We start from the raw sequence: 16,297 nt of genomic DNA on the forward strand, positions 1-16,297 counted from the left end.
TTCTTGCCAGGAATAATGCTGACAGTTTGCTTCAATATTGCTTTAATTATAAATGGTTAAATAATTTGAAAACAGAAAACATTTGTGTAAATTGCTGAGCAATGCCACAAAGTCGATAGCTCTTCAAGCGAGCTAATGTAAATTTGATGACTTTCTACCATGCTGGAAAGGTTTTACCATTCTACTTGCTCCCCTGAGTCTCTCTTACACTATGTGAACAGATGACCCTTCTCACATTTATCACAGAGTCATAGCATAAACATGTCTTTGTAACAACAATGTTGCTATCAACAAACAAGTACATGTAACACTTGAAGAGACAAAGAAAGATTTGCATTTACAGAGGAACCTTGATTATCTGGCATTTGATTATCCAAATATCAGATTATCCGGTAAGATCGCAAGGTCCTAATGCTCGGCTAAACTATGTTATCTGGCAATTGATTATCCAGAATTTGATTAACTATACAAAATACTGCCTGCCCATGTCGTTTGGATAATGAAGGTTCCTCTGTATGTAGTAGCACTGATGTCTTTAGGGTGTCCCAAAGCCCTTTTAACTCATGAGCTACTTTGTAAATTTCTGTTACTGTTGTAGAATAGGAAACACAGCAGCCAATTTGCTCACACGAAGCTCCCACAAGCTGCAAAAGGATAATGACCAGACTAATGATATTGTTGATGTTGAATGAATACATAGTACACAGAGGAAAACTATTTGCTCTTTTTTGAAACTGTGCTGGCAGTTGGATCTGCTTTAAAATCTCATAAAAAAGATGACACTTTTAAAAGTGCAGTATCCCCAATACTGACACTGCATCTGCCCAGGTTCCTGTGCTGAGGTGCTTCTGGTGAGATTTGAACCTGCAATCCTCAGCTTCAGAGATGAGAGGTGTTTACACTGAGCCATAAATGAGTAATTTTCAGAAGTTTTAATGTATTGTTCATTGTGAGCCAGAACATTTTTGGATTTATGATACTTGCACTGTTATCAAAATGCTGTTTTGGACAGTGTTGCAGGAAATGGGTGCAACAGTTGATAAAGGAGAGATTTTCATTTCTTTAGCTACTTTCACAACCTTAATGTGGCTCACTGCACTTTAAGGACAATGAAATATTTTTCAAGATCTCAATTAGTTCCTTTCCCCAACTCATTCTGCATAGCCCAATAACTTCCTTTCCAAGTATATAACTATTCCCTTTTGAAAGGTATTACTCAATCTGTTTCCATCACGTGCAACAGGCAGTACATTCCAGATCATAATTGACTGCCAGTAAAAAAGATATTTCTCTCATCCTCCCCCTAGTTTATTTGCAAAGTTGTTCAAAAACTGTAAGAGAATTTTACAGTGGTAACATGACCTTATGCAATCATGATTTTAAAGCTGTTCAGTGATCATATTCTTAATTTCTTCATTCTGAGCAGGGATCTTCTCCGATGCCACTACTTCGAAGATGAGCAAAGGACTTATCTCTTATATCCTGGCTAATATTTATTCTCCCCATCAACATCACAAGGACAGATTCTATAGCCATTATTGTCACATTGCTGCTTGTGAGAACTTGCTGTACACAAATTAGCCGCGGAGTTAAAAATCAGAAACTGTTGGAGAAACTGGAGAAAAAAACAGAATTAACATTTCAAATCCATTGTTTTGTCTGCTTAACTATTCTTCTCTCTCTCTCTCAGCTCCATCTGCTCACTGGCTCCCACCTCTTGTCCTCAGCATATGACTTTTTCCTTGCTGCAAACAGTTCTGAAGAAGGGTCACTGGACCCAGAAACATTAACTCTGCTTTCTCTACACAGGTGCAGCCAGACATGCTGAGTTTCTCCAGCAATTTCAGCTTATGTTTCAGATCTTCAGCATCTTCACTTCCTTGTTTGAGCTTAGTTGCTGGGTTTTGTACCTTACAAGTAGCACTACCAAGGTAATGCGCCCAGCCTGGATCCCAGCATAGACTTTGTGATGGCAGTGTCATAGGCAGCTTCTGCATAAGTGAGGCATCCTATTGCCGACACACAGCTGCTGCGGTGGAGGTGAGCGTGGGTCCCCGGCGGGGTCTGAATCCTGTGCAGATTCATGGAAGTGGTGGCGGAGGTGAGTTTGGACCGTTGCAGTCCCAGTAGCATCAGTGGTGTCTGTATTGGTGAAATTCATAGTGGCGAGGGCATCGATGGAGATGAGGTGGCACTGAAGAGTTGGTCACTCTCATTCCAGTGGCACAGCGAAGGGGATTGATGACTGACCACCATTCCCCTGGCAGAGCACTTTATTTCTTCATTTTTCTTCCTTTATTTTCTATGTTTTGGTTTTTTTTTCTTCTATGTTGAGATGGCGCCAGAGAGTGGCAACTTTGTACACTTTTCACTGTATTTTATAACAAAATACATGTGATAATAAATAAAACAAATCAAAATACTTAATTGACTGGAAATGCTTTGAAAGGTTACAGTGGTTGTGGAAAGGTCTGTATAAATGTAAATCTTTCTTTAATTAGAGGACTGTGTTTAGGATAGCAAGAGGACTACAGCATATCCCAGTCAAGACTGAAACTATGGAGGTATAATGACAGTTAGTAAGTTTGCAGATGACACCAAAATTGGAGGTGTAGTGGACAGCGAAGATGGTTGCCCCAGATTACAACAGGATCTTGACTAGATGGGCCAATGGGCTGAGAAGTGGCAGATGGAGTTTAATTCAGATAAATTCGAGGTGCTGCATTTTGGGAAAGCTAATCTTAGCAGGACTAATACACTTAATGGTAAGGTCCTAGGAAGTGTTGCTGAACAAAGAGACCTTAGAGTGCAGGTTCATAGCTCCTTGAAAGTGGAGTCGCAGGTGGATAGGATAGTGAAGAAGGCGTTTGGTATGCTTTCCTTTATTGGTCAGAGTATTGAGTACAGGAATTGGGAGGTCATGTTGTGGCTGTACATGACATTGTTTAGGCCATTGTTTGAATATTGCATGCAATTCTCGTCTCCTTCCTATCGGAAAGATGTTGTGAAACTTGAAAGGGTTCAGAAAAGATTTACAAGGATGTTGCCAGGGTTGGAGAATTTGAGCTATAGGCAGAGGCTGAACAGGCTGGGGCTGTTTTCCCTGGAGTGTCGGAGGCTGAGGGGTGACCATATAGGGGTTTACAAAATTATGAGGGGCATGGATAGGATAAATAAGCAAAGTCATTTCCCTGGGGTCAGGGAGACCAGAACTAGAGGGCATAAGTTTAGGATGAGAAAGGAAAGATATAAAAGGGACCTATGGGGCATTTTTTTTCACACAGAGGGTGGTATGTGTTTGGATTGAGCTGCTAGAGAAGTGGTGGAGGCTGGCACAATTGCAACATTTAAGAGACATTTGGATGGATATATGAATAGGAAGGGTTTGGAGGGATATGGGCTGGGTGCTGGCAGGTGGGACTAGATTGGGTTGGGATATCTGGTCGGCATGGACAGGTTGGACCAAAGGGTCTGTTTCCATGCTGTACATCTCTATGACTCTATGATGCTTGCTCCTGTAAATTCCTTTTGAATTCAGGGCTCTTTGGAAACATGTCATTTCTATTTTACTTCAAAAGCTACTAGGATTCATGACATAAACTGAGCCTAAACACGTTGTTGTGGTTCTGCTCGCCGAGCTGGAAGTTTTTGCTGCAAACGTTTCGTTCCCTGGCTAGGGAACATCATCAGTGCTGTTGGAGCCTCGTGTGAAGCGTTGCTTTGATGTTTCTTCTGGTATTTATATTGGTTTGTTCTTGCCGCTTCCGGGTGTCAGTTTCAGCTGCAGTGATTTGTATGTGGGGTCCAGGTCGATGTGTCTGTTGATGGATGTTCTTGCTGCTTCCGGGTGTCAGTTTCAGCTGTAGTGGTTTGTATATGGTGTCCAGGTCAATGTGTCTGTTGATGGAGTTTAGGGATGAATGCCATGCTTCTAGGAATTCTCTGGCTGTTCTCTGTCTGGCTTGTCCTATGATAGTGGTGTTTTCCCAGTCAAATTCATGTTGCTGGTTGTCTGAGTGTATGGCTACTAGAGATAGCTGGTCGTGTCGTTTTGTGGCTAGCTGATGTTCATGGATGCGGATTGTTAGCTGTCTTCCTGTTTGTCCTATATAGTGTTTTGTGCAGTCCTTGCATGGTATTTTGTAAACTACGTTAGTTTGGCTCATGCTGGGTATTGGGTCCTTTGTTCTAGTGAGTTGTTGTCTGAGCGTGGATGTTGGCTTGTGTGCTGTTATGAGTCCTAAGGGTCGCAGTAGTCTGGCTGTCAGTTCTGAGACGCTCCTGACGTATGGTAGAGTGGCTAGTCCTTTTGGTTGCGGCATGTCCTCGTTCCTCGGTCTATCTCTTAGGCATCTGGTGATAAAGTTGCGTGGGTATCCGTTTTTGGCGAATACCTTGTATAGATGTTCCTCTTCCTCTTTTCGCAGTTCTGGTGTGCTGCAGTGTGTTGTGGCCCTTTTGAATAGTGTCCTGATGCAGCTTCGTTTGTGTGTGTTGGGGTGGTTACTTTCATAGTTTAAGACTTGGTCTGTGTGTGTTGGTTTCCTGTGTACCCTTGTGGTGAATTCTCCGTTGGGTGTTCTCTCTACTAACACGTCTAGGAATGGGAGTTGGCTATCCTTTTCCTCTTCTCGTGTGAATCGGATTCCTGTGAGTGTGGCGTTGATGATTCGGTGTGTTTTTTCTATATCTGTGTTTTTGATGATTACAAAGGTGTCATCCACATATCTGATCCAGAGTTTGGGTTGGATTTGTGGTATGGCTGTATGTTCTAACCTTTGCATAACTGCCTCTGCTATGAGTCCCGAGATTGGTGATCCCATGGGTGTTCCGTTGATTTGTTCGTATATCTGATTGTTGAATGCAAAGTGTGTGGTGAGGCACAGGTCCAGTAGTTTAAGTATGCCGTCCTTGTTGATAGGTTCGGCCTCCTGTGTTCTGTTATGTATGTCCAGTAGGTTGGCTATTGTTTCTCTGGCTAGGGTTTTGTCAATTGAAGTGAACAGTGCCGTCACGTCGAATGATACCATGGTTTCTTCTTTGTCTATGTGTGTATTCCTGATGACGTCCAAGAATTCCTGTGTTGATTGTATGGAGTGTTTGGATCCGCTGACTAGGTGTTTCAGTTTTTGTTGTAGGTTTTAGTGTGACAAAATCAGGTGTAACATCAGCTAGCCACAAAACGACACGACCAGCTATCTCTAGTAGCCATACACTCAGACAACCAGCAACATGAATTTGACTGGGAAAACACCACTATCATAGGACAAGCCAGACAGAGAACAGCCAGAGAATTCCTAGAAGCATGGCATTCATCCCCAAACTCCATCAACAGACACATTGACCTGGACACCATATACAAACCACTACAGCTGAAACTGACACCCGGAAGCGGCAAGAACATCCATCAACAAACACATCGACCTGGACCCCACATACAAATCACTGCAGCTGAAACTGACACCCGGAAGCGGCAAGAACAAACCAATATAAATACCGGAAGAAACATCAAAGCAGCGCTTCACACGAGGCTCCAACAGCACTGATGATGTTCCCTAGCCAGGGAACGAAACGTTTGCAGCAAAAACTTCCAGCCATGCGAGCAGAACCACAACAACGGATACCCGAGCTACAAATCTTCAATCAGATTTTGAGCCTAAACACGTCCTGAGATAAATTCAATAGGTCATATTTCTTCATTCGGGTTGCAAAATCTTTTTGATGGGCATTAATGATAACCAATCGCTTGGGGCATCTGTAGTCTGTCATATCTCCCCGGTGCAATCAATTGCAGGCAGGGGCGGGACAGACCTGTCTAACATTGCTTAGGTACAAGTCACTGAAACATTCCAAACTCAAAATACTTCCTGCAACTGAGCATAACTTACTCAGTCTGCGGTCTCTCAGCCAGTTAGTTCGTTCGCACCAATCCAACTACAATGTCATCCCCAAGACCAACACGGCACAGAGCTTTTGTCACTCCTGGCTACTTCGAGGGTTATTTAGAGAAACTAGAATCTAAGAACAAGGTAACTGTATCTCCGATCTAACCATTCTAGTAATTCATTATTGTCATAAATTATGTCCTTATTTGGAAAGTGACAAATGCTTTAAGAGGTAATTGCAATATTCATTGACTTGGCTGCTTTTGGGAAAATTGTTACAATTATGTTGTAGCTAGTTCTTTGCTGCTCAAATGGAACATCCAGGATTATGTTTCGAGGGGTGGCACATATTGCTCACAAAATATGTTCACACGGGGCAACAAGGAGCTTTAGTTATTCTGCTTGAGGTAGTTACAGTTGAGGTGCTGTTAAAGGGGGATTGGCGCCTGGCAGTTCTGATGTAGGGCAATCCACGCATGAACAGAGCCGCAGTTCATCCAACTAGAGATCAACGTTCAGGATGCGAGCTGGACTTTGCTTCACCGACAGTCCAGAATGATCAATCTCACCGAGGAAAGTCCCAACATTACCCCTTCACCACCGCGGGGAAATCCAATAACTCTGCAGCTCCTTCACTGAACCCGGGATTGCCGTCTCCACTGTTCTCCACACTCTACGTCAGGAATTCTGAGAGCTGACCCAAAAACGAGCTTTTCAACCTGTGCCTCCTTGTGCAGTTTAAAAAAAGCATTTAAGAGAAATCTTTCTTAAATTCAGAATCTGTAGACCTCAAAAGATTCCCTCTCAAATGCGTTCTTTGTAAGTTAAGAAGTTGCCTTGGATGCATCTCATAATTTCGGCCCCTAAAGATGAACTTCGTGGTTCTCTGTGGCGTTTCCAGTTTTTGAATATCTCACCCCTTATTGACAATTAGAACCGGTGCAGTCCCTAAGATTTAGTGTGACAAAATCAGTGCATCAGACAAGCACAGAGAATGCTGGAGAATCTCAGCAGGTCTGTTCAGAAAAAGTCATACAGAACTCGAAATGTTAACTCTCTTTTGCACTCCACAGCCAGACCTTCTGAGTTTCTCCAGCATTCTCAGTAATTGTGTTAGGTTTCCAGTATCCACAGTATTTTATTTTTATTTAAGATCATCCCCTCCTCTGGCTGATGTTTTGTTGCCTGAGTGACGTTGATGAATACCCAACAAACTTTACTCCTTGCTAATTATGTATTGTTTGTATGCATTGAAGCAATCAGTGTACTCAGATTTCTGCATCATCTGGGTGAATTAACTGGTGGTGTGCCAGGATATCTATGAATGAAAAACAAGTTGACCTTCTGAGTGGTAAATCTCTAGAATGATCAATGTTGCTTAGCGACGTCTCTAAGCAGTTAAGGTGTTCATATCAGAGCGATGTACAAGTATTGAATGTGTCCCCCGAGGCTCAGTCCTACTGGGAATGTTATCGTTTCTATTTTACAAAATTGACCTGGGCATATAAAACTTGATGCAAGGTGATCACATTTGCAGATGATGCCAAAACTAGATGTGGTGATTGGATCATGAGAGACAGTTAAACTCCAGAATTAGTTGTATGGAGATATACAAGTGGACAGAATGATAGCAGGTGAAATTGAAACGACATAATTGTAAAAAGTGACAGGAAAGAAAACTTGGCAACATCATTTTATTTTCTCATCTTTTTTACATGGTCTATACTTCTAATTGTATTTATTTCCACCTTATACATTCAGGAATGTTTCTGATATGACATCATAACTCATTGTTGCCACAAAATTTCCAGCCACATTAACTTGTTGCTCATTCTGTTAGTAGTCATGTACACACATGTTCTTAGTAATTCTTCTTATCTCAAATTTCCACTGTTCTAAGTTTTTATTTCTTGTGTATGTTTACATCAGACCAATTCCACAGTCTGACTCACCTGAAACCCCTGCGTATCCTTTGCCCTTCATCTTCCCCTAGTTTAATTTCCTTTCTGTGGCTGGCTTAAGTTTCTTGCAAGGTTATTTAATTCTACTTAGTTCAAGAACCAACATCTTTCCTGTGGCAGTCTTTTTTTTTGATCCTGGAGGAACACTATATTTTGTGTAGTGCTATTGCTGTTCAGACACCATGCTGCTGAGCCGCTAGTTCAATGCTGGATTAAAAAAGAAGCAAAGATGACAGGAAACTATGAAGCTACCACTGTGTTTGTAATACCAAATATATCCCAGGCATTGACCAACATTGCCAAGAGTCATTAAATTTCAGAAGCCAATAAAGTCCTCAAAGAAAAAAGAAGTAGACAATTTTCATTGTCTTGATTATTAATAAGTTACTTGAAGGCAGAATTTCTGTCTCCTTTTATCATTTTGCTGATGAATAGGAGGAAATTGAGAGGCAGTGAATGCCTGGGTCAAATTTATCAGGATAGGACAATCTTCCACTTATCATAGGATCGCCACAAAGTTAAAAATCACACAACACCAGGTTATTGTCCAACAGGTTTAATTGGAAGCACTAGCTTTTGGAGAGGCATTCCTTCATCTGGTGGCAACCACCTGATGAAGGAGTGGTGCTCCGAAAGCTAGTGCTTCCAATTAAGTCTGTTGGGCTATAACCTGGTGTTGTGTGATTTTTAACATTGTACACCCCAGTCCAACACCGGCATCTCCAAATCATAGCATCGCTACAGTGTGCAAGCAGACCATTCAGCTCACACTGACCCTCTGAAGAGCATCCCACCCAGACGCATCCCTTATTATCCCTGTAACCCTGCACATCACTGAACACGATGGGAAATTTAGCATGGCCAATCCAACTAACCTGCACACCTTTTAACTGTGAAAAGAAACTGGACCACCCAGAGGAAACCCATGCAGACACAGGAGAATGTGCAAACTCCACACAGACAGTCACCTCAGGCTGGAATTGAACCTAGGTCCCTGGTGCTGTGAGATAGCAGTGCTAGTGACTGTACCACCCGGTGGGTATTATTGGAAAGGTAACAATTATCTACCTGTACTGGAATGGCTTGTTCGTAACTGGCTAGTTCTGCTGCCCAAGTCATCACAGGAACAGGGCATCACTGCAGGAATTCTTCAGGAGCATTCTCAGGCTAACCATATTAATCATATTCAACTACTTCATCCTTCCATCACAAAAGTGAAGCTGTTTACTAATGATTCCACAGTAATCAGTTCCATTCACTAGTTCCCTGTTAATAAAGCATTCTGTGTCAACTTACAACCTGGAAAACATCCAGATAAGGGCTGACAATCAGCAGCATGGTGTAACTCTAACACAATAACCATTTCTAAAAAGAGAAAACAGCTCCTTCCCTCCCCCCTCAACCAACACTTGATATTCAAGTGCATTAGACCCCATCACCATCACCTTCCTGATTACTGCTAACCAGAAAGAAAAGGAAGGAAATGTCATGGGATAGAGAAATCATAATCTATTCCAATGTCAGAATAGATTTCAAAGGAAGTAATGCTTTTTCCAAGTAAATGCTGCTTTTGTCCTTCATAATGGCAGAGATCATGTGGTTGGAGGTGCCTTTGAAGTAAATACGGTGTTGACGTAGCAATTCCTGTAGAAAGTGATGCTCTGTAGCAATAATGTGGTGATGGTGAGTATAAAAGTAGTGTTACTGGTAAAGCAGACAGTTTGAGACTATACGTTGGATGTCTTGCGTATTGATTTGGAGATGCCAGTATTTGGCTGGGGTGGACAAAGTTAAAAATCACAGAATACCAACAGGTTTATCTGGAAGTACAAGCTTTTTTACTATCAACAATTTTTACTATAAATGCTGCGTCCTATGATTCTGCCCCGCTAGCTACCTGGTGAAGGAGCAGCGCTCACCTGCCTAATCTATAGATCCAGAAATGAGCTATAGCTAAATTTATCTGGATATTGCCTGGACTGGAGAATTTTGATTCTGAAGATAGATGAGGCAGACTGGGATTGTCTTCCTTGGAGCAGAGGAGGCTGAGGCGGACATAACTGAGATGCATACAATTTTGAGGTGCATAGATAGGGTAGACAGGAAGGAATGTTTCCCTTTCATTGAAGGATCAGTGACCAGAAGGCAGAGATTTGAAACAAGAGCAAGAGATTTAGAAGGGATATGTGGGAAAACATTTTTACCTAGTGAACAGTAGGAATCTGGAACTCACCAACTGTGATGGCAGCAGAAGCAGAAATTCTCATAACATTTTAAGAAGGATTTAGGTGTGTGCTTGTAATGCCAATACATAGAAGCATACTTCTAAATGCTTACTATTGGCCAGCCAGACTCATTAGGTTGAAAGACCACTTCCTGTGCTACAGACCTCTATGATTCTATGGTGGAATGAGCTAACTCAGCACAGACTGTGTCTATAGCACAGTCACCCAAGGAATCGTTGTCTGCTTTTCATGCATTGACAACAGAAGTGCTTTGATCTGCCTTTTGGGTTTATCTTTTGGGTTGATTCTTGTGAATTTCTGGGAATTGACCTGAACTTTGAACGTGTCATTGAAGATGGAATGTAAGTATCAAACATGGTGTTTGTGCACTGGGAAATATGAGGAAATGTTTAAGTCAAATTACATTGTCATTCCAAACTGTATACCAGTTTGAATAACATAAAAGAAAAAGAATATTGAGCTGAAGGTGCACTGTTTTAGTAATTAAATTTTGAACTTTTAACTCTATTCCTAGTACATAAATATAAATTTGATTTTCAACGTACCTGTTATTTGTTTGTTTGACAAGACAATTGAGAGGATAAGCTTAAAATGCCTGAATTCAATCCAAAAATTACTCTGTTATGTTTGGAAATATTCCTTCATCTTATTCCTAGTTTAACCTTTGTTTTCCTTATTTAGTATACCTATTGATGGGATATACAGGCAAAGTTTTAGCCAAAACATTAATCTTTACAATCAAGAAGGGAGAGGTGTTCTGATCTCAACACAGTGCAATTGGACATTGCTCAATATTTTGTTGATTATTATTAACCTGTGGAAATTTAAAAAAAAATCTTTATGCAGCAAATCTCTCTTCCCTGATGTTCCCTTTCCTCAAAATGCTGTAATTAACTTTTATTCTTGCGACAAAAGGCAAACGTTTTATTCTTGGGACAAAAGGCAAAAGACCTAAGCACATTACTCGTTTAATTTGATTAAAAGCTGGCATTCAAAACCTTAGTTTCAGATTCTGGATCACGGTCAAGTTCAGTCTTGGATCCAGGTAGCTGGAGGGTTTGAACACTGCAGTCAGCTGTTAGTCATGCTGACAGTTCATGTTTTTGAAATCTTTCCCTTCACTTAGATGTAGGAACTGAAAGAGAAAGTTGTAAAATATTGACAGGGAAAAACATCTGGCTTATTCTGGGTCATAATTCTAGTATTCTGCCATATCATCCAACTATTACTGAAGTGATTCTCGATTTTTTAATACCAGTATTCTGTTTTGTTAGTTTATTTTGAGCATTTAGCACACTTTGGAAAGAACTTCCAAATATTGATCATATATTTGTTGTTTTACTAGTGTTCCTTTGCCTTATATCTTAGAAGAAAAAAAATTGTATTTCTATAACACATTTCACAGCTTCAGGAGATCCTAAAGAATTTTGTTGCCAGTGAAGTGGTTTTTGATGTCAAAGTTATAATGTGGGAAACTCGGTATCCAGCATTTGTACAGCAACACCACACAAGCAATAATACAATAAATGACCAGATGATCTGTTTACATTTTCATTGAGAAAGAACTGTTGGCCATAAATCATGCAAAGTATGTTGATGAATCAATATGAAGAAAGCTTTAATCTGTTTCCTGTCTTGCTGTATGATCTGAGAGTTTTTGATACTGACAGCAGATCATACAGCAGACAACAAAACTGGCAGTAGAAATATAAAATCCATCCAAAAGCTTATTTAAGAGAAAGAATAGAAGTTTATAGCAAATAGTTTAACAAACCACATACTGAAGTAAAAGATATAATGCTGCAGACACTGGAAATCTGAAATTATAAAAATACACAAGGTATTGGACACACTCAGGTAGCTTGGCAAAATCCATGGAAAAAAGGTAAACAAAAATTGCCATTTGAGATTATGTAACCCCTTTGCCCAAAATGGCAGAGGGTTAAAAGACCTGAACCATGAACCTTGCTCCTTTCTCTGCAGATGCTGTCTGATCTGCTGGGTGTTACCAGCATTCTCCGTCATTGAGTCACATTATGAAATATGATCTCTATTTTGGCCCTGCAAGGTATTCTGTTTGTCATTGTGTGATCAAATAGACATACAGTCTACATGCAGATTGTTGTGACATTAGAATGACAGACTCTACGCAAGTCAGGTTTTGTTTCGATAGAAACAGAACATGCCAGAAACACTCAGCAAGTCTGACGGCAGTAACCTTTTGGATCAGACAGCTTTCATCTGAACTGTTTTGTTTAACTGGAATCACTGTGTCAGGCATTTTATATGAAACTGCAGTCACAGTGACAATCCGGGAAACTTGCAGAGAAAATGTGTTGAGGTGTTTGTTCCATTTGAAAATATATCTTTCAAAAAGGGCCACTTGTCACAAAACATCTGCTTTCATTTTAACTTAAAAATGTAAGTCAGGACTTTTTTGTTTGCCAAGTGGGAGATGGTGCTGGGAAATGGAATACTTTCCATGATCAAACCTATGCCAGTGCCAAACATTTGCTGGTTGTCTTGCTTTGGTTAGATAGAAAATAAAGTTTCTTCCATCATATTTTATCAAGCACTCTGGACTAGGTACAGTATAAGATAAATGCAGAGTAAATCCTCCTGCACTGTCACCAGGCAAACAGACAGCTCCCTACTGAGCCACTCGGACATATTATCCAGTTTCCAACTAGCCGTCACTATGGCTTCAGAATGAGGTGGCCAGTTTTGACTAAAACAAAGGCAACATTTTTCCTTTGTTGTATATTTAATCAGGTAATTAATGATCTGTATTACATATTTAATGCAAGTCAGTGGCGAGTTGGAGCTCAGACACCTTGGTCTGGACTGCATTTCTACTCAGAGATTAAAGCCCATTTCCTGATCAACGTTCGAAACGAAGCTTCATGGGTCAAATGTTCAGTAATATAGGTGTGGCAACATTCTCAGCAAACAATGACACAGTAGATAGAACTTACAGAAAAGAAAAAGGTCATTCAGCCTATCTAACATGTCTTGATTTATTTATGTTCCATCCATTAATTGCTAATCTGAGCCTATTTGCATCACCTTCTCTCCCTCTCTCCCTTTCTCCCTCATATACTTATCTAGTTTCCTCTTAAGTGCATCAAGAGCATCATCTATGAAGAAAGGTTAAAAAGACTAGGATTGTTTTCACTGAAAAGACAGCAGATGAGTGGAGAGCTGATAGAGGTCTGCAGAATTTTGGAAGGCATAGACAGGGTGGATAGCCAGAGGCTTTTTCTCAGGGATGGAGTCTCAATTATGTGGGGCCACAGCTTCAAGGTGAGAGGGGGAAGTTTAAGGGAGATGTGCGAGGGACGTTTTCACGCAGAGAGTGGCAGGAATCTGGAACGCACTGCCAGAAGAAGTGGTGAAAGCCAGCATGTTGGTGACATTTAAGAGTCATCTGGATGGTTACATCTATAGGGCGGGATAGAGGGATACAGACCAAATAAGGGCAGAAGGTTTGTTTTGTAGTTTAGTTAGGACATGATGATTGGCACAGGCTTGCAGGGCCAAAGAGCCTGTTCCTGTGCTGTACGTGTGTTTTATTGTTTTTGTTCTTTGATTGCTGGTAACATCAAAAATTCCTTCTTGCAAAGTCCTTGTTCTAACCACTTTCTGCATTGTTCCTTATTAGATTTATTAGTGACCATCATATATTGATTGTCTCTAGTTTTGGACTTGTCCAAAAATGTAGGCATTATCTTTGCTTCTACCTTATCCCTCTGGAAACCCCTTTTAGACAACCCCTCATCCTTATCATTCTTTAACAAGGAGCTCCCCAGTCTATTCAATATTTCTTCGTATTTCTAACTGCTCAGTTCTCATTATTGTGCTTGCAAATCTTTCTGCACCTTCCCTAGTACCTCTGCATTCCTATAATTAAAAGTTAAATAGTTCTTTTGGACTGTTCATGTAAACAAATAAAGTTTAATTTCCATGATTAAGTAGTTCTCAGTATTGTTCTTGTAAGTCTTTCTGCACTTTCCCTGGGCCTCTACGTTCTTGTAGTTAATAACTTAATAGTTGCTTTGGATTTTTCATGTAAATAAGAAAGATTTAATTTTTGTCATTAAATTACATAAAGAGAAACAGAGCAAATGTGTGAAGACATTCAGCTCAACTCTGATTTTAACTTGGGGACGAGATAGGTTGGTGGGAATGGAGTAAGTGTCAGATCTCTAGAATGGGATAATCATGAGGCCTGGATAACATTTACTTCCAAGCCTTTATTGCTTGATTTACATTAGTCAGTTGCTTTTGAACCATGTGGACTCAGCTGTAAGTAACCGTGATAGTTTTAACTGCCAGATCGTGCTGACTGAGTTAAAGTCATTGTTTTTGGTTCTAATAAGCACAGGCGGAAACTGGTTGGGCCCTTGTCAATCTAGATGTGATAGTTTCTTATAGTTTTGTGTACACTACTACGCAAGATTGCAAAGGTCACCTAACATATCCTTGACAAAAATATTTTAGACACAACCACTATAAATAAAATCAATGTCATCCTTCCTTAACAAGTCTATGCTGGCTTTTCTTAATTATGCCCTGTTCACCAAGGTTTAATGGGATTTCTTTTCAGTCATTGGTATACAATAGATTGGTAAGCCAGTTTATTTAGTGGGATTTTTAATTATTTTGGGCCTATTTGTTTCCATTATCAGAACCATAATACAGACTGAAGTCAGACAAGAAATGACAAATCCTGCATACAGTTTCATGCTTCTCCTAAGAGGCTGGATCAGAAGGTTAAGCAAACCATAACATGTGGATTCCTTTCTTCCAACTCCATATGATCCTATGTTTTAAAAGGAGCTAATTTAACTAAGCGTCCTTGAATTAACAAAGAGTGAGTTTGTTCATTATTAAAGGTGAGAAACATTAGTATTGCAGCGTAAATACACACAGATTAGATATAAGGTCAGTCCAGCAACATAAAAGTAAAAGCAAAAGATATACAGGTCAGGTTGAATTGTTCACGAAGAGTGGATAGTTGAATGTTGTAGCTGTTTCTGTGGAGTTTGCCGGAAACATTAATTTTGGCAGTCAGTTTCATTGTGCTTGGTTTGCAAGTTGGTTGAGATTCTGTTCTGATTTCCTTTGAACACGATTGAATTCCAGCATTCAGGGTGAGAGTGTGTGCTTTTGGTGTTCTGATTTCCATTTGCTTCACATGGCATTGAGTGGGTCTTAACCTGTAACTCAGGGGTAACTACGGGATGATTCTTTAAGTGTGTCCTTCGAATCCAGGCTAGTACACACATGAGAGCAATCAGTCCCACTAAGACACTCCAGTCAGATGAAACTGGTTTTCCAACTGCTGTCCTTGTGTACTCTTCAAATGGAAAAATACAAAATGTCTTTAGATGTGGTGGACATAAATTTCTGAAAGGTAATTGATATGGTGCCACACAACCAACATATGAGCAAAGTTTCAATTTGTAGAATAAAAAGGGATACGAATTTGAACGGAAGGTTGGATCTGGGATAAAGTGGGTGGAGGGGAAATGAGGAAACTGGTGAAATCCACAATGATCCCATGTGGCTAGGGTCAGCATTCCATTGTCATTTCTGATTGCCTATTGAAACTCTATGCTAGCTTTCAGCGTTTTGTGCCCTGAAGTCCCAAAGCGCCTTTGTGTTGTAACTTTCTGCACTTTCTCTCCATTTAAATAATATTCTGTTTTTCTGTTCTGTTTCAAAATGCACAACTTCACATTTTCCCACATTACATTATTTTTTCCAACCGTTTTTCCATTTTTTAATCTATCAATATCTCCATATAAACTACTTGTATCCCTCTCTCAACCTGTCTTTCCACTTATTTTGTGTTGTCTACAAATTTGTCTACAATACATTCTTTTCCTTCCTCCAAGTTATCAACATATATTGTGTGTGGTCCCTGTGGAACTCCACTGGTTGTGTATTGCCAACCTGAAAAAGAGCCCCAAACCCCTCTTACTGTTTCTGTTAAAGTACCTATTTGAGACTGCTCAGGAAATCCCTGATGGACTCAACCTGTAAGCTTCTCTTGGTTTGTCCCACAGATTGTACTCTGTGGTCGTCTGGAATATAAAAATCTTATAGATGGTGTAGTTTAAGTTATTACCTTTATTTACCAAAGGCATCGATGTTATACTATAACATAGATACCAACAAAGCAGGCTTGAGCTATCCATTT

General features: G+C 40.3%; 1 protein-coding gene across 3 annotated transcripts in view; it reads left to right on the forward strand.

Moving 5' to 3' along the window:
- Positions 1-5,833: 5,833 nt before the first annotated feature.
- LOC132828994 (signal-transducing adaptor protein 1-like) overlaps positions 5,834-16,297 on the forward strand; it is a 64,763-nt gene continuing 54,299 nt past the window's right edge. For 2 of the 3 annotated variants that reach the window (XM_060846248.1, XM_060846249.1), the window contains exon 1: positions 5,834-6,029. In XM_060846248.1, coding sequence (XP_060702231.1) covers positions 5,940-6,029 — 90 coding nt within the window. In that variant the 5' untranslated portion in view covers positions 5,834-5,939. The remainder of the gene's footprint in view (positions 6,030-16,297) is intronic. The other variant, XM_060846247.1, reaches the window with a different exon arrangement.

Source organism: Hemiscyllium ocellatum, chromosome 28 (assembly GCF_020745735.1).
Source record: "Hemiscyllium ocellatum isolate sHemOce1 chromosome 28, sHemOce1.pat.X.cur, whole genome shotgun sequence".
NCBI classification, from domain to species: Eukaryota; Metazoa; Chordata; class Chondrichthyes; order Orectolobiformes; family Hemiscylliidae; genus Hemiscyllium; species Hemiscyllium ocellatum.